This window comes from Harmonia axyridis, chromosome 4 (assembly GCF_914767665.1).
Source record: "Harmonia axyridis chromosome 4, icHarAxyr1.1, whole genome shotgun sequence".
Classification (NCBI taxonomy): Eukaryota; Metazoa; Arthropoda; class Insecta; order Coleoptera; family Coccinellidae; genus Harmonia; species Harmonia axyridis.
In genome coordinates this window covers 15,158,204-15,182,504 of record NC_059504.1, presented here as the reverse complement: position 1 = coordinate 15,182,504, position 24,301 = coordinate 15,158,204, and the positions used below count along the sequence as shown (strand labels likewise).

The following is a 24,301-nucleotide window of genomic DNA, read 5'->3' as shown; positions in this document are numbered from 1 at the left end:
TCTTCTAACATATTATTTATCTGCTTCATATTCTCTGAACTGAAATACCCACCACAGCTCAACATTAAAATATTTCGTTTCTTAAGAGTTGTAAGGTAACCAAAGCAATTTTTTGTTGTTTCCGATTCATAACTTTTCATATTCTCAAGTTTTTCCGGTATCAATTGTAATTGACCTATCTCGTATAAGTTCAAATTTCACCATCCTTTCGAAATTAATATCCATTTAAACAGTAAAAGAAGTTGCCATTATTTTAAAATCAAAATCATTAGCAGTGTTGTTATTGCAGCTATGATGCAGATAAAGCAAAAAATAGCATATAGCACAAGTGCCTCCAGAACACTTTTGGTTTGTTATTAGAATTTTATATTTTTATTAATAGGATTTTATTTTTATTCATTATTTTTATTTATTAATAGTAACTTCTATTCATATTCGTTATAATAAGTTGTCATTCATTATTCTTGTTCATTATAAGTTTTTTCTTCTTATAACTATTTCAAGTTAGTTTTTATGTTCTTATTTTCAATTATTTCAAGATTATTATTTTTTTAAGGTATTTATTACTATTAGGGTAATTGTAGAAAAGAACAAGGGGAACCCACATCCAAAAATAAGATTTATTAAGGCAACGGCTTACCTGCATTCAAGTAACGTATTAAGTAATGTTTTAAATAATTATCAATTTCGTTGTTTACATTCATTATACTTCATCAATCGTCGATAAAATAAAAGTGAGAAAAAAATAAACAAACTTGGAATCATTATCTTGCGAGCACTGACCTATGTCACATTTTTCCAGAATTTTTTGCGGTTGTTGCTAGCAATTTGAATTTGAATAAGTGCCCCGCAAACGCATCAAATGTGAATTAAAAAACAAGAACCGTTCAACATATCAAATTTTTATTTTTAATCTGTTTGAAACATTCAACAATTTCCAAAATACGAGTTCTTCATATTCTCTCATATTATTTTCATTACTTATTACATATTTTATTATTTGGAAAATTATAAGATCATAATTTAACACCAATAATTGAATAATAAAACCAACAATTCAGACTATTCTGGTTTATTATTTTCAGAAATAAATCTTGGTTCGAACAAAAAATATTCGACTATATAAAATTAAATAATAGTAACTGGACGATATTAATACAATGCCCCTTATTCCAATATTTTCTCGGTGAATGGAGATTCATTATGATTTTGTTCTCATTTTGGATGATTTTTTTAGAAATATATGTTTTGCAACAGGAGTGAATATATTATATTACATCGTAGTGTAGAACCTGTTGGGTTGTTGAGATCTTTAATATCCTTTAGCTACAGTAAGTAGATGTTTTAGTTCTTTGATTTATTTTATTTGAAAACTGATTCAGTTATTTTATCGCAACTTTCAATTCTAGGTCAGAAGATTCATAAAAATGTCAAGCGATGTATCAATCAATGAACCAATAGATGATCAATATAACACAGTCCTTCATAAAGCTGTGAAGAAGGGAGACGAGAAGAAGACTCTTAAATTATTGAAAAGGGGAGCAAATCCGAATATACCAGACTTGGGACATTTGAGAACTCTCCATTTGGCTGTGAAATATGGTCATCTTCATCTGATCCCAATTTTAGTGGAATATGGAGCTAATCTTGATCTCAAAACGCACGAAGGATACAGAGCAATACATATGCTGGTGGAATCACCAAAACAAATTGAGTGCTTAGAGCAACTGCTTGCTCTAGGTGCAGATATAAACATAAGAGATTCATCGGGAAACAACTTATTATTTTTATTTTTAAAATCGGACATTAAAGACGTATCGTTATTCAAGAAGTTGCTGGAGAATGGTGCCGATGTCAAAAACACGGATTTATTGAGGAGCAACGGTCTTCATATTCTAGCATCGAAGAAGAAGATCAACTCTTGCATAACAAAAGTTATAGCGGAAGGTCTCATTGCTCAAGGTATCGACGTGAATGCGAAAGACTTTTTTGGAGAAACGCCTCTACATCTAGCATCCCATGGTAACAATGCAGAATTGTTGAGCATTCTTCTACATAACAACGCTAGAATGGACTTGGTTAATGATAAAAACATGACAGCATTCCAAACAGCTGTCGAAGCTAAAAATTCTACTGCTTTATTGGCAATGTTAAAGCGAGCCCTTATTAACTTTCATCTTGGCAAGCCAAATGACGGAAAAATGATTGAGTACATCAAGTCTGATCTTGAACTACGTTCAAGTTTCCATAATTTAGAAGACGAGTTGAAAAATCTCAAACAGAAAAAAATATTTGATTTCACACTTTATGAAATATTATTCAAGAAAGTGGAGGAAATCATGTACTATACGAGAGGTATAGACAGTTTTTGGATTCTATCGAGCCCTTTCATCATATCATCTAATTTCAACAGAGAAATAATGAATAATTGGAATCAAGCCAAAGAACGAACCGAGAATGAATCTTTTAGTTCTGATATAACTCTTTAATTTGGTTCATTAACTATGTTTTTAATTTATTGAAGAATATCTAGGAACAATATAACCCCAATTGTTATTTATTGATATGATAATGTGATACTATTTTTTTAGCGTATATTCACCTGTATATTTATTTTTTATGTTTTGATACAAATATTTCAAATCTCTTCTTTCATACCAATATTTGAAAGAGTACAAAATGTAAAATACTTTTATGTACATTGTAAATTTATCAATGTTTGCCTACCATAATGAATTTTTGTTGAAATTTCAGTCTCAATAAATATTTTTGTTATTTTATGACTCGATTTTTTGATTAATAACTGCTACATGTTATTCCTCTCACCTACTAACACTTACTTCAGTACAGGTTGATGATAATATTCTAGAATGGAATTTGAGTATGCATATATAGGGTGTTAGTGAATAAGTGCGTCAAACATAATGAGATAAGGTTCTGTATAAAAAAAAACTATGACAGTTGCAATATAACTTTTTCTCTCGAAAAATTATACAGTGCCATGCTTTTACAATAATAGAGTACCTTAACCTATCTGCTACTCATTGCAATTGTGATTTCCGTTAGATACATTGAAAAATATTTGTTGCCAATCATTTTATTTTCTTCTTTTCAAAATCGTGAATTTCTCATTTTGCTTTGCATGTAATTAATTTTTTTCAATATTTATCTACTAACTACATGGTGTTTCGTATGTTTGTTTCTCTAATTCTGTAGTTATTCCGTTCATTCTTCCACATCTTGTAGAACAAAATCGTGCGAGAATATATCAGAAACGCACAGTTTTCATGGTTATATTTTATTATTCTATGTTGGTACTCCGAACTTTCCGCCACGGCTTTATCTGTCAATTCATCAATTTGCCTTAAAGAAATCAGTTCTGCCAACCAACATTTTTCAATGCAAAAATCACTAAAATATATTTATGGAAATATTTCATTAATTTCAATGAAAATGCAATGAATTAGAGAAAATAATGTATAATACTCGTACAGAAGGCTCATTCTACCACTCATTCATTCCAAAACTCGCCACTTCGTGGCTCGTTTTTGAATTTTGAACTCGTGGAAGAATATCAATGCCTTCTGCACTTGTATTATAAATAACTATATAATCATTTGATAGTTATGTAAGAGTCTTTTGCAGACTTGATAACAGGTGTAATTTTTTTTATTCAGAAGTATCTAGAAATTTCTTAGCATCATAATTGCTAACTGTCCCTTTTCCTTCTATTTCTTCTGTAATTGAAAGATTTTGCCTTTTCAAAGTGGGCGTAACACCCCATGAGTCAATTCTAGTTACTCCAATGACTATACAGTACCTTCTTCAACTTGAAAAAGGTGTGAGTGATATATTTAACAATTACCTATCCGTCTAGTTAGAGTAATTACTTTTGAAGACATGACAGAAAGTCCAATTTACCATTATCTTTGAGATTATTATCTTCAGAAGAAATGAAAAGCAATTGAAAGATTGTTAAATTAACCGAGAAAGGTTGAAATCATTTTCTTGGTATTCATATTCAAAATCTATGTACCTGAATCTCAAATATATATACTTGAATAGGGATCTAATAGTTCAGTTGAAATTTTTACTTCACAAGTTACGTTTCGAGGTTTGTGCTTTCATAGTTATTTTGGAATTATGTTACCGAAGGATTTAAGATATAGACTAACAAGTCCTTTCATTCGTGTAAGTACAAATAAATTTTATTTTGTTGGTAGCTGTCTACAATTTCTTCAAACATTTTATCAAACCTACGTCATATTTCTAGTTATATAAACTAAAAACCTGCTAAGATTGAAACATTCCTTTTTCTGAGAATGTATAGGTAATAAAAGCAACGTTTTCTTGTTTTTTTCGATTCATAGCTTTAACTTTACAATTTCTCAATGTTTTACTGGTATATATATTCATTTAGCATTATATAAACTCTAAAAAAAGTTGTGGAGATCAATTGAAAGAAATATAATCATGTTGTCAATTCTCTACTAGCTTTGTTATTGCAATTATGATGCAGGTATAGTAAAAAAAAGCATATATTCATGTTCATTCAAAATTCTGGCAACGTATAGAATAATTATGGTTCATTTTGGGAATTTTATATTTTTATTTGCCGATATTTTATGTTTTCGTATACATTTTTCATTTTGATTTTTTCATTCGTAGTTTTGTTCTTATTTTCTATTAGTAGTTTATATTCAAATTCATTATCATTAGTTTCCATATCCTTATGATTATATTAACAATATGGCTTACCTGTACTCAAGTAACGTGTTGAGTAATGTCTTGAATAATAGTTAACTTTGTTATTCACTTTCACATCACTTCATCAATTTCTATAAAATAATAGTGCCAAAAAAATATACGAACTTACAATCATTATCTTGTGCATCCAATCAAATTTTTTTGCAGTTCTTGCCAGCCTGAATTTGTAGTACCATGTATGGAAAATTATGAAATTATAATTAACCAGGAATAATTAAATACTAAAACTAACAATTCAGACCATTGGCGTATGAGTCGACTCATGGGGATAATCCCCACTTTGAAAAAGCAAAATCTTTCAATTGTTTATAATTTTTTTTTTAAATTAATACTATTATTTCTTCTAATCAATGGGGGTGGGGTTATGTCTCTAATAACCTGTGATTCAGACAATTCCGGTTCATTATTTTCAGAAATGAATCTTTGAATTATTCGATTATGTAAAATCGAATAGTTCCTCGCAAACGCGTCAAATGTGAATAAAAAAACTAGAATCGTTCAACTGACCAATTTTCATTTCAATCTGTTTTAAATATTCCGTAATATAACTAGCATCTATTGCTACAATGATATTTAATACAATATTTTTAGTTTATTTCTCAACTTTATTTATTGCATTAGAAGTGGATAAAATAACGTCTCGCAGTTTACAACTTGTAATGTGGTTGAGATTTCTAATATCTGTAGGGTTTTTATATCGTTGTCTAGGGGTTTATATAAAAAAGGCCGCCGGAACTTAACTATTGTTTATTTACACAATGTACAATTCAACTTCAATTGAATGTACAGCCACTGAACTTTCGTCTATTGTCTATCGAAGCTATTTTATTCCGTATAATTCTTAATCGTCTAATTGTCTGATTATTCGCGTTGATCCGTCTATATCTAACGTCGAATTATCTTACTCGCTGCGTCTACTATATTTCACGTCGAATCATATGAGTCTATCCCGTCGAATTCTTTAACCTTTTCCGTCTCGTCTCTAACGTCCAATCCTAACTATGTCCGTCTACCATCTTACGTCGAATTCCACCCTCGTTGGTCTGTATGGTACTTCAGTCCTTAAGTTTCAAGTACCTCTTCCCCTTACGTCTCCCTATATCGATAAATCTGCATAGTCCAACCTTTTAGGGTCGATCGTGTAGTTCTCGTTTCGTAAAGTCAGTAGCGTATCATTCAGTCGGGTGTTAAGAATTTGGATCCCACATATCCTTTACCTATAGTAAGTAGAAGAATATAGTAAGTAGAAGTTTTAGTTTTTTTATGGTTTCAATTTGAAAACTGTTACAGTTTTTTTTTATCACCAATAAATTCGATTCTAGGTCAGAGGTTTCATAAAAAGGTCACACCATATACCAATTGATGATCCAGTAGATGATCAACGTAATACAGCTCTTCATGTTGCAGTGAAAAAGGGGGACGAGAAAAAGTGTTTAAAATTATTAAAAAGGGGAGCAGATCCCGATGCACGAAACATAGAAGGTTTAACAACTCTCCACATGGCTGTGAAATATGGTCATCTTGAGCTGATGAAAATTTTAGTAGAATATGGAGCTGATACGGAACTGCAAACAAACCTAGGATATAGATCTATACATATGGTGATGGAATCGCCAAACAGGATCGAATGCCTAGAGAAACTGCTTGCTCTAAGAGCAGATATAAACAGAAGAGATTGCATGGGAAACAGCATATTATTTTTGCTCTTAAAATCGGATATAAAAGAAATTACATTTTTCAAGAAGTTACTGAAACACGGTGCTAATGTCAACAATAGGGACACCTTGAAAAGCACCGGTCTTCATATTCTAGCATCGAAAATAAATATCAGTTCTTACCTAACAAAAGTTATAGCGGAAAGTCTTATTGCTGGAGGTATTAACGTGGATGCGAAAGACTTTTTTGGAGATACTCCCTTGCATCTAGCAGCCTTTGGGAACAACCCACAACTGTTGACCATTCTCCTACGAAACAACGCTAGATTGGACTTGGTTAATGATAAAAACTTGACAGCATTCGAATTGGCTGTTGAGTTTCAAAATGGTGATGCTGTATTTGCAATGCTGAAACATGCTGTTCTCAACAGTTATATTGGCAAGCCAAATGACGAAAAAATGATGAAGAATATCATGTCAGATCTAGAACTACTTACATGTTTCGAACGATTAAAAAAAGAGTTGGATATACTCAAACGGAAAAAAATATTGGATTTCACAGTTTATGAAATATTATGCAAGAAGGTGGAGGAAATCATGGACTATACTAGAGGTGTTGACAATTTTGTGGTTCTATCGCACCCTTTCGTTGTATGGTCTAGTTTCAACAGAGAAATAGTGATTAATTGGAACCTAGCCAAAAATACAGCCAGGGATGTACCTATAAGAGAAGTTTTAATATAACTCAAATGTTTCCTCAAACTATATTTTTGAATTTCTTGAAGACTATCTGGAAGCAATATGAGTCCAAATGTTATTTACTAATATTTCTATGTTAGACCTCTTTTGTCATCGTATATTTATTTCATTCATTTTGATACAAATATTTCAGGTCTTTTCCGTTATACCATTTTTAAAAATTTTAACAGTATTGTAAATTTTTTTATGCTAGAATGAATGCTGGTCAAAATTTAACCCTCAATAAATAATTTTGTTATTATAACACACGAATGTTTTTTATTAATAACTGCTAGCTCTTGTTATTCAAATCACTAACTGCTAGAGTTGAACGATTATGTCGATAAAGAGTGTTAGTGAATAGGTAAGTGCGGAAAGCTTCAGATAATGATTCTACATGTTAAAATAATTCTATTCGCCAACGATTTGTAGCCCTAGATAATAGTCCAAGAAAATGGCCAATGAAATACGAATTTTGAGGTTAAAACTTGAATTTTGGATATAAGTTACTTTGAAGCATCTAAAAACGAACTGTGAAAGGTTTTTTTAAATTCACCCCCGGGAAGGGGTGAAAAAAAATAAAAAAAGGGGTTTTTTTGAAATTTTGGGGAAATGGTAAGTGTTAGAAAAAAAAGTTTCGAATAAAAGTTGTAGAGCGTAAAATTTTACATAAAAATGTTCTCACAACTTTTTTTCCTAAAATTGAAATTAACTGAGATATGGTAGCTAGAAGCTAGGGGATGATAACAGGAACTTTGAAAAATCATAAGTTGTTGAAAAATTGAAAAAACTCATAATTTTTTTTTTTAAATTACTTATATGATTATAAACTTTAATTCTAGAGAAAAATTTTTTTTTTTTAATTGTTTATAAAAAAGTTATAACAATTTAAAATTTTTATTTTCAAATTAAATCAACTTTAACTGATGAAAATATATATATATTTTTTTTAATAGATTAATATTTTAAGAAATTGACCATACGCGTTGAAATTTAATTTTTACCTGTTCTTTTCAAGCAGATATAAAATAATTTACCTGGTTAAAGATATTGTGTGGCGGCCATTTGCTTTCACTACCGACTTCGGTACCTCATGCGCATGCGTCAGTTGTTCTCAATGCGCCAGTTGTTCTCTGTGTGTTTACAATATTCTCCATTTGTTTTGAGTGAATTGATTAGTGCTGTTAATTTGGAAAAGGTAATTATTCAAGTGATGTTCAATTTTATATTGAGAAACCGCATGGTCAAAACATAAACACATGCTTTTTATATACTTTGTTATAAAAATCACCATCAATCATTTTATATTATTTAATTTTTTAAATACTATTGTTGAAGTATCTACCTAGATTAGTTGATAATGAATTAATTTTGTACTTTTCTTGTTTATATAGGTTGAAATTTCAACATGGATCAACAAGCATTATGCAGTATTTGTGACACAGTTTTGATCAATGACACCGACACTGTTGTTTCAGTGAAAGAGAGAGGATTAAAAAAGTTGATTGAGAAAAGCATTGAGAAGGAAGACAGAAAAAGAAGACAGAAAAAAAATTACTTATATGATTATAAACTTTAATTCTAGAGAAAAAATTTTTTTTTTTAATTGTTTATAAAAAAGTTATAACAATTTAAAATTTTTATTTTCAAATTAAATCAACTTTAACTGATGAAAATATATATTTTTTTTTTAATAGATTACAAAATTGTATTACAATTAAAAAAATTTGAAGAAACTTCCTAAGAGTAATTGATTCTCTAATTATATAATAAATAAAAAAATATAGATTTTGCAATTCCAAAAATTATATTGAAATTTTTCAAAGTTAATATAAATTTCATCAAGTGGACTGCTGTCTCTAACAGTTGAGCTTCCTTCGTTTTCTTCTTCAGTAGGTGTTTCTTCGTCTTTATCGTTAGCTTTTGTATGTGTCTCATATTCACTATCTTCATTGGTATCAACGCCTGCATTTATACTGTTATTGCATGTATCACCATGACAAAACTTGCATAATTCATTACATTTGAGAGAACTTTTTCTACAACTACATCTTGCTGATGCACAATTGGTTCTACAACCACAAAAAATCTGTGAAGAATACAAGAAAAAAATTATCGTCCATAGCGTAAAAATTAACTAAAGAATCAATTCAGTACTAAACTCATCATTTTGCCTCCTGGCAATATCCAGTATCTGGTCTTGTGTGTACTTATTAGCTATCAAATGGACCCGTTTATGTTTGCGATCCAATGACATTTTACAAAAAAAACATAGATTTACAAAATCAAAATTCAAATTTGTTGAAGTTGACGCTGGTAGTATACTTGGTCCAACTACAGATGATGTAAAATGTGATGAAGATGGATCAGTAGATAATTTTGATTTTCTCTTAATTGAAGAGGTAGACATAGGATACGACTTCCTACATTTTTCATGAAAACTAACTTCAATCTTTCCGAGCCATAACTCGCTTTTTCTGTCTTCCTTCTCAATGCTTTTCTCAATCAACTTTTTTAATCCTCTCTCTTTCACTGAAACAACAGTGTCGGTGTCATTGATCAAAAATGTGTCACAAATACTGCATAATGCTTGTTGATCCATGTTGAAATTTCAACCTATATAAACAAGAAAAGTACAAAATTAATTCATTATCAACTAATCTAGGTAGATACTTCAACAATAGTATTTAAAAAATTAAATAATATAAAATGATTGATGGTGATTTTTATAACAAAGTATATAAAAAGCATGTGTTTATGTTTTGACCATGCGGTTTCTCAATATAAAATTGAACATCACTTGAATAATTACCTTTTCCAAATTAACAGCACTAATCAATTCACTCAAAACAAATGGAGAATATTGTAAACACACAGAGAACAACTGGCGCATTGAGAACAACTGACGCATGCGCATGAGGTACCGAAGTCGGTAGTGAAAGCAAATGGCCGCCACACAATATCTTTAACCAGGTAAATTATTTTATATCTGCTTGAAAAGAACAGGTAAAAATTAAATTTCAACGCGTATGGTCAATTTCTTAAAATATTAATCTATTAAAAAAAATATATATATATTTTCATCAGTTAAAGTTGATTTAATTTGAAAATAAAAATTTTAAATTGTTATAACTTTTTTATAAACAATTAAAAAAAAAAAATTTTTCTCTAGAATTAAAGTTTATAATCATATAAGTAATTTAAAAAAAAAAATTATGAGTTTTTTCAATTTTTCAACAACTTATGATTTTTCAAAGTTCCTGTTATCATCCCCTAGCTTCTAGCTACCATATCTCAGTTAATTTCAATTTTAGGAAAAAAAGTTGTGAGAACATTTTTATGTAAAATTTTACGCTCTACAACTTTTATTCGAAACTTTTTTTTCTAACACTTACCATTTCCCCAAAATTTCAAAAAAACCCCTTTTTTTATTTTTTTTCACCCCTTCCCGGGGGTGAATTTAAAAAAACCTTTCACAGTTCGTTTTTAGATGCTTCAAAGTAACTTATATCCAAAATTCAAGTTTTAACCTCAAAATTCGTATTTCATTGGCCATTTTCTTGGACTATAAGGGGTGTTAAGTTTATAGCTCCAATTTTTTTGAGATAATAAAATGATACGCCACTGCGTTATATCTCAGTAGTGTAAAATGTTCCCTTAAAAAGATATGTACGCCAGTGGAGAACACATACAATTTTTAATTCCATGTCAATAAATGCGCAATAACTACCTATGTAGACTAAGTAACAATATTTCTTCTGAAATATTGCTTCAGAGCAAAAAAAAATTAGTTTTCACATATTTCTGATTATGTTTATTTCCTTCTCTATTTTCACCGTAAACTTGTTTGTTAACGATCAAAAATTAGAAAAATTGAATTTTCTGTTGAAATTTCACTGTCAATAAAATGAAATATATTACCAAATAATATTAATTAGTTCCTAAATTTCATTTAGTGAGCGTTTCACGATTAAATGAATCTCATTAAACGGGACGTGTTCGGAAGTGTATAGATAATCGCAGTGGACAAACACATTATTAACAAATTTATTGAAAAAAATTGTGAATCCTGTGTTTTTTCTCCAAATTTCAATCATTTATCTTTGCTATACTATCTATGTTTTACCAAAAAAAATCAAAATTTAAATAGCTCCTTCTGGGTGTTATGTATTTAGTTATGGAAACATCGAATTTTATTTTCTTTCTGTGTTTTACGGAAGTAACTGACAGTTATTCCCACAGTTATAAATAGCGGTTTTTCCTCATTTGAAGTTCTTCCCCGATAACTCTTGAAGTATTCATTTTAGGTATATCGTTTGCTGAAGTAACCCCCATTATTTTTGTACGTAGAATCGACTGAAATAATAAAAAATATAGGTTCTAATTTGAAAATCTTGAATTTTGATGAATTTGAGTTGTCCAAGTTCATGATCCTCTTATAAACACCCTGTACATTTTTGGTCCAAGCCGAAAACAGTCTTATAAAACTACGTATTTGCGTAAACGGAACAAAACAAATTTTTTTCGAAAAAGGCTTTTTCTGCTGAAATATTCAAAAAAATGTGAGTCCTCATCGCCACCTTTTTTTTCATAAGAATCCCAATAACTCATGAACCGTTAAATTTTTACCCAAGGTATGGCATATTGCCGAAATTTCCATCAAAAAAGCTATCTAATGATGCAATAATATACTGGGTGTGCCATTTGAAATAAGGAAGTAGTAGTCTGTTTCCGGTATAACCGGAAGTTGTAGAGATCTGGAAATATTTTAGGGAGAAAGATCATTGTCTCAAACCCCAATATGCAACTTTTCAGCTCAAAATTATGATTAGTTTTCCAGAAACGTCTAATAGGCCATCGAGTTTGGGACACCCGATATATAGACTCAATCGAGTAAGTGATCTTTCAATTTTAAGAAATGTATGTAGGTGAAACATCATAGGAAACAAAGAATAATAGTGTAGCTATAGTAGGTGTACAGAATATCTATTCGTTAAAGTATTGTTCCTATTCCCACAGAATTCAACTTCAAAAATCTATGGTTTATTGTCCTCATTGAGATCAATTCGTATATTTCTACGTGAGAACAAATCTTCGAGAATTCGAATTGTTTAGAAGATTGATTTAACGATGGTGAATGGGATTTGGAAAATTTAATTGTGTACATTTCAAACCTGATTCGTAAATGGAAATTGTCCTAGTTAAATGAATGCATATACTGGCTTCATACCAAGAAAGGCTGTATAATTATTCCCCTTGAAATGCCATAGAGAACTTACGTAATTTTCTTTTGCGAATGAAGTGCTTGAAATTGTTAATTTGTATACACAGACCGAATTCAAACCTGATTGGAACTATTGTCACAGAAATATTAAGTTTTTTCTCAAATTATGATTGATTATTTTATGAATCTGATCTCTCTGATTATTCTCAATCAGGCCCGGTCTGGCCAGGTCGGCGATCGCCGAGGGCCCCCGGCCAAGGGGGCCCCCAGCCGAATAAAACTAAACTAAAAAAAATTTTTGAAAATATGTTTTTTGGCAAGTTTATTTCATTTAAACGTTAAGGTAGACTTTACCAAAGATATAGGAAGCAGTTATGGACCAACTGGCTATTTTTGTACGGTATATCATTCGATGAAAAGTTTATGAAAGGCTTTTAGAAAATACTGTAGTTGAAGACTCGAGTGGACTAGCATTGTAAAGGGTGTTTTTTTTCGAGGCATACAACTAAGTTGGCATTACTGTTCAAGATGGCGACCGATTTAACAGCTGTCAAGTGATTTATTCTCAGTTTGTTTTGGCAATTCATCAAATTCAGCCAAACGATCATCAAAAAAGGCGTAGAATGTAGATTCGTCGAATAGGCCCAAGAGGAGATTGCCGTTGTTCCCGATTTCCAATAGCAAATTTTGTTTAGCGATGAAGAGCACTTCTGGTTGAATGGCTACGTCAACAAACAAAACTGCCGCATTTGGAGTGAAGCTAATCCTCAAGTGTATGTCGAAACACCGTTATATCCAGGAAAACTGACTGTTTGGTGCGCTTTATGGGCTGGTGGAATCATTGGTCCGTACTTCTTCAAAAACGATACGTTACAGTCAATGGTGATCGGTATAGAGCCATGATTACTAACTTTTTCATTCCTGAATTGAACAACCATGATGTCCAGGAGCTGTGGTTCCAACAAGACGGCGCAACATGTCACACAGCTCGTGCCACAATCGATTTATTGAAAGACACGTTTGGTGACCGACTAATTTAACGTTTTGGACCTGTGAATTGGCCTACAAGATCTTGTGATTTAACACCGCTAGACTACTTTCTGTGGGGCTATGTAAAGTCATTGGTCTATGCGGATAAGCCACAAACCCTTGACCATTTGGAAGACAACATTCGCCGTGTTATTGCCGATATACGGCCACAAATGTTGGAAAAAGTCATCGAAAATTGGACGTCCAGATTGGATTACATCCGAGCCAGCCGTGGCGGTCATATGCCAGAAATCATATTCGAAATGTAATGCCACAAGATTATCTTGCGGATAAATAAAATTCATGTCAATCGAATAATAAAATAATTGTTTTATTGCAATTTAAAGTTCTATAGCTCTAAAAAAAACACCCTTTACAAGCTTGTAACTTCAGAATTAAAAAAATTATTTCCTGAAGGGGGGCCTCAAATCAGCATCTAGCCGAGGGCCTCCAATGGAGCCAGACCTGGCCTGTTCTCAATATACACCCAAAATTTCTATTCAGTATGAATCTCCAATCACAAAATTATTTAGTATTTCTTTTCCAATATAAGCAGTCGAAGGCCAGAATAGAATGCAGGTTTTGTATTCATTGATTTTTTTATCTATCTCTGAAAAATGATTGGATGTATTTGTGAATTTTGTTTTTATGTTGAAGGAAGAAATTAATGAATATTAGTTGGATGGCGTAGTATACTATACTGAAAAACACTAATTCGAAATCCATTAGCAGTAATCACCTCTTAACATGAGTCCTTTAATAAAAAGAAGTCTTAAAAAAATTCAGGTAGATAGTACCTACATAACCATTGGCCCAATCTATCTACAATAATGATTCCTAAGGTGTATTTTGATGGAATTCTAATATACATTTATAAATCATTCGCACTTCATTATATTTCTATATACAGAGTGTTCTATTACTATTAATAGCTTAAATTTAGAACATTTTTTTCGACATAGTATCACTGCTCTTCATTAGAGATACATTCTCAAAAAATTTGGGAATATACAGCGTGTAACAAAAAAGTGGGAATGACCAAACATACGTTATTTCTTATGGAACATCCTGTCTTTTATTGAATGTTCAGATTGCATAGAATGAATGAACCCAAGATTGTTTGAATTTTGATATTGTTGAAACCATTTTCGAGATATTTCAATTTTTAATAAAATGGAGGTTCGTTGAAGAAATCAAATAATTCAGAAATTGTTCATAAAAACTTTTCTTTCAAAACGACTTAATGAATCATCCTCTAAAGATTTGTACCGTATTTAGGAAACTGAATAATAATTAAAGTAGTGAACTCACTTTTCAATTGCATTCCTCGTACGTATTTCCTTTCTATTTATCCTTTCATCGGAGTAACGTCTTTTGCAGTGACCTGAAAATTTTTTGCCATCATGTATGTTTCAGTTTGAAAATACTGAGAGGTTGTTTCTATTCAAATAATAATAACTAGTATAACAATTTATACAGAATTTGACAAATTTCATCCAGAGATTTTTTATTTACATATGTGACAGGCCAATTGAAAAGTCTCCGGTCTAACACATTTTTTTTGCAATTTTGCATTTTTTTTTGAATTTTTCTTTTGCTTCAAAATAGGCCACAGTTTCGGCGATTATTTCTTCATTGACGCTAAATTTCTTTCCGGCGAGCATTCTTTTGATGTCTGAGAACAGAAAAAAGTCGCTGGGGGACAGATCGGGCAAATACAGTGGATGCAGAAGCAATCTGAAGCCCAATTCATGCAATTATGCCATTGCTTTCATCGATTTGTGACACGACGCATTGTCTTGATAAAACAGCACCTTTTTTTCTTCAAATGGGGCCCTTTTTATAACAATTTCATCCTTTAAACGATCCAATAACGCTATATAATAATCGCTGTTGATGGTCTGGCCCTTTTGGAGGTAATCAATGAATATTATACCTTGCGCTTCCCAGGATGCCATAACTTTGCCAGCTGACAGTTGTGTTTTTCCTCGCTTTGGATTCGGTTCATCGTGTGCAGTCTCAATCAGATGACTGTCGATTGGACTTCGGAGAGAAATGATTAAGCCATGTTTCATCCATTGTCACATATCGACACAAAAATTTAGGTTTATTGCACTTCAACAGCTTCAAACACTGTTCAGAATCATTAACACGTCGTTGCTTTTGATCGATTGTGAGCTCGCGCGGCACCCATTTTGCACACAGTTTTTTCATGTACGAATATTCGTGAATGATATGATGTACACGTTCAGATGATATTTTCACTATGTCTGCTATCGTGATAAACTCCACTTTACGGTTATTTGAAATTATTTTGTGAACTTCTTTGATTTTTTCGTCGGTGACAGCCCTTTTTTTAACTTTAGTTTAAACTTAGCATACCAATCAATGATGGTTGATTTTCCTGGTGCAGACCCCGACAACTCATCACTGCATCAAGCCAAGATTTTGCTTCAACTGTATATTTTTCCTTCAAAAAGCAATATTTTATCAGCACACGAAAATCTTTTTTGTTCCCATCTTTTCTCAAATAACGAAAGTAGCTACACTCACAACGCAATATCTCACAATCTAATGGTCGGACTGCTGTCAAATTTTGCACTCGAATCGTTTCGAAGTTGGTACTAACTAAAAATCATATGGATTTGATACTAGCACCGCCATCTGTGCATCCGACTGGGGACTTTTCAATTGGCCTAATATGTTTCAAAAAGCACCTCAATATTCGTTTTTCATAGCATTCGTTCGAATTTATCGATTTTCATTTTTCAAGAAGAAATACAATCACTGTCTGAAAAGATATATACAGAGTGTGTCTAAAATGATGCCACAATTTTTATATGAAAAAAAGTAAGGGTTTTTGATATACTTAATTTTTGTTCCAAACCACTCTCTTTCTGAAGTAGAAAACTTTATAAATAAGTAAAGAAAAAATCAACAATCTTGAACCATTTATAATTTCAAAAAGTGAAGCAACACGTTTCTGATGCGAAACATTGTATAATATATTGTTGATTTTTCACCCCTTCATGGCGGAATTCCTGAATTGAAAATACCGTAAAAATATTCAATTCAATTAGTTGACTCTATTTTTCTGATTTTTTTTTATATTGAAGATATGTATAAATATAAAAAACAATAATTTAAATAATAAAACAAACTTTTCCCTGATTTCAAGGGTCAATAACATCGAATAAAATAATTTGCATCAATTGAGTACAACACTGTATTATAAAGAACTTTGAGTGGAGACTACCGTTTTCAAAAACAATTCGGGCATTTTATGATGATCTTAAATTATTGTGATAATTTCTTCTTCATAATCGTATATCAAGTATCTACTCACCTCTTCTAATACTGTGAATATTCATGATGAAATGTTGAATGTTGTGGTTGAATCAAAAAAACTAAAGACCATTTCACAACACATTCAGAATTTGACTAATGATTGCCGTTGTTCCGGAGAAGTGTATTGAAAATTCAATGAATACTCAAAACGTGACTTCCTTCTTATGTATCAGGTATAGGAAGTTATTGACGTGAAGAAATAGAATACCGGTAAAATCTTGAACTTGCTGTATAGGTCAAGAAGACCGATACTTATACACATAAAGGCATTTTTCCATGAATCAGGAGAATAATTCGGTTAGTGTTACATTAACATAAAAACAACACTCAATTACATGATTTTTTAAGGTATGAATGTTTTCAAACTGAGGAAATTTTTAACAATTTATTATCCTATCAATTTTCCATCGATATTATGTAACAGGCCAATCGAAAAGTCCCCGGTCGATCATAGTAAAACAAATTTTTTTCGCATAATTCGATTTTATTATTCAACATACTTGTCTTCGAGGGCGATACAGCAATTATAGCTATTTTCCAACTTTTCGATACCATTTTTGTAGTACGATTTGTCTTTCGCTTCGAAATAGGCATAAATTTCGACGATTACTTCTTCATTGGCCCTTAATTTCTTTCGAGCGAGCATTCTTTTGAGGTCTGAGAACAGGAAAAAGTCGCTGGAGGCCGGATCTGACGAATACGGTGGATTCAGAAGCAATTCAAAGCCCAATTTATACAATTTTGCCATCATTTTTATTGATTTGTGACACGGCGTATTGTCTTGAGGAAAGAGCACCTTTTTTTCTTCAAATGGGGCCGGTTTTTAACGATTTTATCCTTAAAACTTGAAGCTATATAATAATCGCTGTTGATGTTTTGGCCCCATTTGGAGGTGATCAATGAATATAATACCTTGCGCTTCCCAGACTACTGATGCCACAACCTTGCCAGCTGACTGTTGTGTTTTCCTCGCTTTGGATTCGGTTCATCGTGTGCAGTCTCACTCAGCTGACTGTCGATTGGACTCCGGATTGAAATGATTGAGCCATGCTTCATCCACTGTCACATATCGACACAAAAATTCAGGTTTATTGCACTTAAACAACTTCAAACACTGTTCAGAATCATTGAGACGTTGTTGCTTTTGATCGATTGTGAGCTCGCGCGGTACCCATTTTGCACACAGCTTTGTCATGTACAAATATTCGTGCATCAGACCGGGGACTTTTTAATTGGCGAAATATTGTTGTTATTTCCAACCACTAAGAATACCCAAAGTTATGGTATCGAAAAATCTTATGTGAGCAACATCTTAGTTGTAAGATATTATGTAGAGTTTTATGTTTTTTAGAATCCGCAAAAAAAATAAAACCGTCAATTCGTCAACGCCTTCCAAAGGCTATATCTTGGAAGGGAGGTCGATTTTGAAAAAAATTATAATTTATGAAAAATATATGGCTCAACATTTTTGAGCAAATCAGATCTCGTTTGAGAGATAACATTTTGTTGATTGAGGAAAAAATATACTCATGATGAATTTGTTTTTACTGCTTTCTATAGGGGGCGCTAAGTCAGAAGTTCATTGTTTTGTTCATTTTACTCCGAAATTTCAAATGTAAACATAGGATTTTCTTAACAGAAACAGAAATTCCATCAAATTTGCATGAAAAGATATTCTTCAACTGATGCACTGAAAAACTAAATTGTGTCTTCTTTCGGCCATAACCCCAGAACGCCTGAAACTATCGCTTTGCGACCTTCAGGTTTTTCATGCGAATTTGATAAACTTCTGTTTCTGTTAAAAAAATCCTATCATTACATTTGAAATTTCGGAGTAAAATGAACAAAACAATGAACTTCTGACTTAGCGCCCCCTATAGAAAGCAGTAAAAACAAATTCATCATGAGTATATTTTTTCCTCAATCAACAAAATGTTATCTCTCAAACGAGATCTAATTTGCTCAAAAATTTTACAGTCATTTCAATCAGTCAGATTTCTCCCTTTCCCCTACCCTTATTTGATTTCGTTAAATCGAAAGTGACAATTCAAAAAGATAGAGAATTTTCCAAGGATTACAGTGATGATATTTTTTCTTCAACTTTATATGAAACATTTTCGGGTGAAATTCATTTTTCTACTCGACGATAGCTATTAAGCCCCCTAGCGGTAGAGGTATGAACTTCAAAACAATTTCCACTGTGTTTTCTTGACTCTAGTGGTAAGAATTTTTACCGCAAGTCTCTACGATGAGTGGATCCTGAGATATAACCGCTTACCTCGCTTATTTGCCCACCCTGTACATTTAAATTTAAATGGCCTTGATCTACTATACCATCTTATCAATGCCTAGGAATCAGGAAGAATTTAAGAAATAAAGGATGATTTGCTTAATTTAAAACACCACTATAATTTCTAAAATATATATTTAAATAGAGCAAACATTCCATCTGCAGTTAAAATGGCACTTTACACAAATACATTCCACATATTTTATATACACATATCGTATTTAAAAAACGAAAATATTTTTGCTAATAGAACAGTGGTTGTGCTTTCAATAAAATTCGTGCAAGTTACAATTTTCAAAATAATAAAAATCAAATTTTCAAAAATAGACAGTTCCACTGTGAATAATAAAACGACTAGCATAATCAACATTAAAATATAAATAAGTATTCGATGGAAATATGGAAGAAAACAATCAAATGAGATTTTTGGAAACTGTTATAAGCTGAATAAGTGAGGCTCATCATGAGCACACAAAATAGATATATGGAAGGAGATGTCATTTGTTTGTTTTCCTCATAAAAATCTGTTATCGATAAATAATTGATTCAGGATTTGATAAGTTAGCGGGCATGTGTTTTGCAGTAGGGTCTTCCGCCCTTAGCGAAGAAGCTTTGTCCTTCCAAATTCTTCTTGCACATCTGGAAGACAAAGTTTGATTACAATAATTCCTCATTTGTATTAGAATGATTAAATGATAAGACCTTGAGAAATTGAAATGACGCTTCCACCATATTGGTCGTGTTATTTAATGAAAACTTTGCGCGCTTGTTCTTTGAAATAAAGAGCTTAAATTTTGACCAAATGCTTGAGTGTTCAGCGTTAGGCCAGGTCAGCATCCGGATGGGTGACCGATGTATCGAACTCCCTGTTTTAGGGAATACATCAAAGGCTCAATTTTAAGGCTAAGCTTCAAGTAAAACTGGGTGAAAGAACAAGCGCACAAAAGCTAGTGATTTAACATCAGTATTTTTCCTATTTTTTTTTTACTCACAGTGCAGTTGAAACATTGACTGTGATAGTTGTTGTTCAATGCTTCTACCCAGCGATCTCCAGCTTCAACGGGGAACCCACAAGCGAAGCATTTTGTAGTAAAGAATTCATTCCAATCTGAAACATTAAAATATAATATGTTGTTTAGAAAAAATCTCAACTCGATTACAAATTCCATATTTTTTAAAAGATATTCACAATAGGATATTCGATAGATCTTTCCAATTCTGCCCTGGTTCACAGGTGATATCATTGGTCAGCTGAACGTAAAAAATAAATATTTACGCAAATACAGGTCAACCGGCGATAGTCATTTCTTAATTATGTTCAGGGATCTCCGCAAGAGTGTGAAGAGAGAAATTGCTAGGGCGCGAGCCAATTTCATTCAGAGAGCTGAAGCCGATTTATATGGAAATCCAAATAAGTTTTGGGGTTATTTGAACACCATAAAGGGCAATTCATCTGTTCCTGGTTCTATGAGTTACAAGAATCGGCAATTATCAGCTCCTCAGGACATAGTCAATGCGTTTGCCTCATTTTTTAATTCGGCTTTCATTGTTTCTTCCAACTACCAGCATAGTGATTCCTCCAACATCTCTTCCACGCAGTCTCTGGCTATTCCTGAGATAACTGAGGACGATGTACTCAAATCTCTTAAAAAATGTAAGGCAAATATGACTTCGGGGCCTGACGGGATTCCATCTTTCCTATTGAAAGATTGCTCGATTATTCTGGCTAGACCTTTGACCCTTATATTTAGGTTATCCCTTTCTGTGCACTGTTTCCCTAGAATTTGGAGGGAAGGTAGAGTCAGCCCCATTTTTAAAAAAAATGACAAGAATATGGTCGATAACTATAGACCGATTGTAATTCTGAGCAACTTCAGTAAAGTATTTGAGAGATTACTATATAATATTGTTTACGCTCACGTGAAATGTCGAATCTCAGATTTTCAACATGGGTTCATTAAGGGTCGGTCGACCATCACGAACTTGACGTGTATAACACAGTACATCACTTCTGCTTTAGATGATTCTTCTCAAGTTGATGTAATTTATACAGACTTCTCTAAAGCGTTTGACCGACTGGACCATGGTATCCTTCTTAGAAAACTGTCCTCCTTTGGACTGACTGAGAGTTTCACTCGTTTTTTCGAATCTTACCTTACGAATAGGCGACTTTGGGTTCGATGTTTGGGTTGCAGATCGGCTGAATTCGTTGCGTCTTCTGGTGTTCCCCAGGGATCTATATTGGGTCCACTACTATTTATAATTTTCATAAATGATATTTGTTCCCATTTGTCATCACAAACTTTGCTTTATGTTGATGATTGCAAGTTGTTCCGTCGAATACAGAGTGTTGAGGATTGCTGGGATCTCCAGGGTAACATTGACATGCTCAATGACTGGTGTTGCAAAAACTTGCTTCCCCTTAACATTCAAAAGTGTAATGTGATTTCCTTTAGCCGTAAAAAATCAATACTAGAGTTCCCCTATAACATAAATGGTCACGTTCTCAACAGGGTCATTCAGTATAGAGACCTAGGCCTTCTGTTCGATCAGAGACTTTGTTTCACGTCCCATGTGCGTACTATTGTTTTGAGTGGCTTCAGAACTCTGGGTTTCATCATGAGAAATTCAGGATGGTTCTGGGATGCAGGTACATATTTTGTTTTATTCAATGCGCTTGTGAGGTCAAAGTTTGAGTATGGATGCGTGGTCTGGAGCCCTGGGTATAGTGTACACATCAGAGGTTTGGAAAATATACAGAGGCGATTCTTGAAGTACGTTAGTTTTAGGCTCGATGGTGTTTATCCAAGCCGTGGTGTACCACATGATCAGTTGTTGAGTAGATTCCAAGTTGATTCTTTAGAGCGGCGTCGTACCTACTTAGGTATACTCTTTCTTAGAAATTTATTTCATTCATTAATCGACTGTCCCTATTTGCTATCACTTGTTGATCTTCATGTTCCTAGACTGCCTGTACGCAGCCCAACTACATTTTATCTACCTTTTCCACGCTCTAACGTCCTTCTTTTTTCGCCTCTGTATCGTATATGTCATGACTACATGAGCATCCAGCATATTATTGACATTTTTCATTGTAATCAATCTGATATAAGAAGGGCTGTTCTGGGATCACTGCTTCACTGTGGGTAGTTAGGCATGAGCTTTTTTTCTCAATGAGTTTTTTTTTTTTTTTTTCGCTCAAGCCTGGCTCCATTTGATTTGTTTTGGGTTTTATTATGTTTTATATTTTCAGTATATAACTTTTAAGTTTCATTTCTTGTATAATTGTTTTCCCATTCTGTAATTGGCCTAGGCTGTGGAATGTGGAATTAAATAAATAAATAAATAAATAAATTCTCTCAAATCATTAAAAATTATTTATTGAGCACATATCGCATGAATATTTACCAAACAAATGGCGATTTTCAGACTATCAAAATGAGGAGGATATTTTATTTTGGAAAACGTCTGAATTCGTATATCATAGTCTTTATTTCAAATTGTAAATGCGCGAATGCGCCCAATTCGGTTAGTTCTTCTTCACGTCATTATATCCATAAACTATAAGTGCTTTCAGAGAACATTCTTTATGCTATCAAATAGTCTATTGTATTGTATTGTTAATATTGATTTGATAAGGAACTATCCCCAATTTCATTTTATCACTGCAAATGCAAATTAAAACTTAATTTTTATGGGTTTCATTAATTATTTCTTTTTAGATTAAGTGCAGAATCTTGAATTGCTCGTTACGGCTGCACAAAGCTATTAGGATAGCTTGTACAACCAATCGAATGCAAAATATGAGATTGCAGATATAAAATCTGTATGCTCTTCTTATAGCTATCTTTGTTCGCCTAATCGAAAATATTTGTTGTCCTTTTCTATTCATATGCTGCTGTTGATTTTACCATATTATGCAATGGAAATGAATAAACGCTTCAAATTTTGAGTCTCCATATTTATTTTTCCTCTTCAGGTAATTAAGAATTCAAAAAAATAAAGGAAAGGTAGAAATGATAATGATATTTCATGATAAATATTCAATTTTTGTTTGAAAGATAATTCTCCAATATGATAAAATATTTTAAAAACTAACCTGCTTCACAGTAAGGGCTACCATCCTCCAAGAAGAATGGAGAGTTACCAAACAACTTGCCACAATGGACGCAATTGAAACATTCCGGATGGAACGATTTACCAATTGCCTTCAAGCAATCCTGAAAAGCAAACCATATAGAATAAGTCAACATGTATAAAATTTAATGTAAAAAAAAAAATGATTGAAAAAGTTGAAAGTTACTGTTTCCTTACCCCCTTAATCTTCGAACCACATTTAGAACATCCTGGTGCCAAATACTGTTCGAAACAGTATTCACAGTACAACTGACCTTGCTCTTCAACGAAACCCAAATCTTGAAGAGGTCTTCTACAAGAAGGAGTAGCACAAATGAAGTGATTAGGACACCAAATCTTCCCAAGAGCGGTTATGAATGGTCCTCTGTAAATCAAAGTCGGGATTTTAAAATAGGAAAATATTAGCTCTAATGATCAGAAATTGGTATTTGGACTCGTCGAATTATTCTCCAAACATTTTTTCAATAAATGAAAATGCCAGAGGAAAGTACCTCCAAGTTTTTTTATTTGAAAATTCAATTAGATCTACTGAGAAGTATTTCTTGTTGGAATATCGTATTTCAATTAATTCCTTTATTATATTTTAAAAGAAGAAATATTTCTCATGAACTTTTTTTGAAGATAAGGGTTTTTCAAAAGGAAAAACTAATTCAGAAATTCACAAATTATTTGATTACATCATTATCTCCTTTTCATTTGACTTTATCACGTCACTCAATAAATCCACGGTCATACCACTTTTTTCTCGTTAGTAGCAAAAGATGCCTGTCAAAATATAGGTGGATCTCTTGTTTGAATTAATTCTTGATTAATTGATCTGATTTGTTTTCCTCTACGATTTCGTGCCAACCTAGATGGAGATATTGAAGAAAACAGTGTTTTTTTTGTGGTAAAAAATACTGTGCAAGTCAAGCGAGGACTTGATATGATTATGCTCCATCTACCACAACAGTTCAAATATAGCATGCCGACTTTGAACGTGAATGTTAAATAACAGTATTGGATTTATTGAATCTAGAAATAAAGAAAAAACGTCCTCAAATGTAAAAGAAAAAGTTTTTCACCAAGACAAATTCATGATAACCATGGTCAAATTGAACGAATTGCTCTTCC

At 32.3% G+C, this 24,301-nt stretch overlaps 2 protein-coding genes across 5 annotated transcripts in view; one reads left to right on the top strand and one right to left on the bottom strand.

Annotated features, from left to right (window-relative positions):
• The first annotated feature begins 1,427 nt into the window (after positions 1-1,427).
• LOC123677840 (putative ankyrin repeat protein RF_0381) lies at positions 1,428-7,166 on the top strand. Its single transcript, XM_045614567.1, has 2 exons — positions 1,428-2,144; positions 6,090-7,166. The coding sequence occupies exons 1-2, from the start codon at positions 1,428-1,430 to the stop codon at positions 7,164-7,166; spliced, it is 1,794 nt and encodes a 597-aa protein (XP_045470523.1).
• A 12,003-nt stretch (positions 7,167-19,169) lies between these two features.
• Positions 19,170-24,301, bottom strand: part of LOC123678073 (PDZ and LIM domain protein Zasp-like) — a 60,143-nt gene continuing 55,011 nt past the window's right edge. For all 4 annotated transcript variants that reach the window (XM_045614856.1, XM_045614859.1, XM_045614857.1 and 1 more), the window contains 4 exons: positions 23,366-23,552; positions 23,151-23,271; positions 20,044-20,159; positions 19,170-19,690 (listed from right to left, as the gene is read on the bottom strand). In XM_045614856.1, coding sequence (XP_045470812.1) covers positions 19,613-19,690; positions 20,044-20,159; positions 23,151-23,271; positions 23,366-23,552 — 502 coding nt within the window. In that variant the 3' untranslated portion in view covers positions 19,170-19,612. The remainder of the gene's footprint in view (positions 19,691-20,043; positions 20,160-23,150; positions 23,272-23,365; positions 23,553-24,301) is intronic.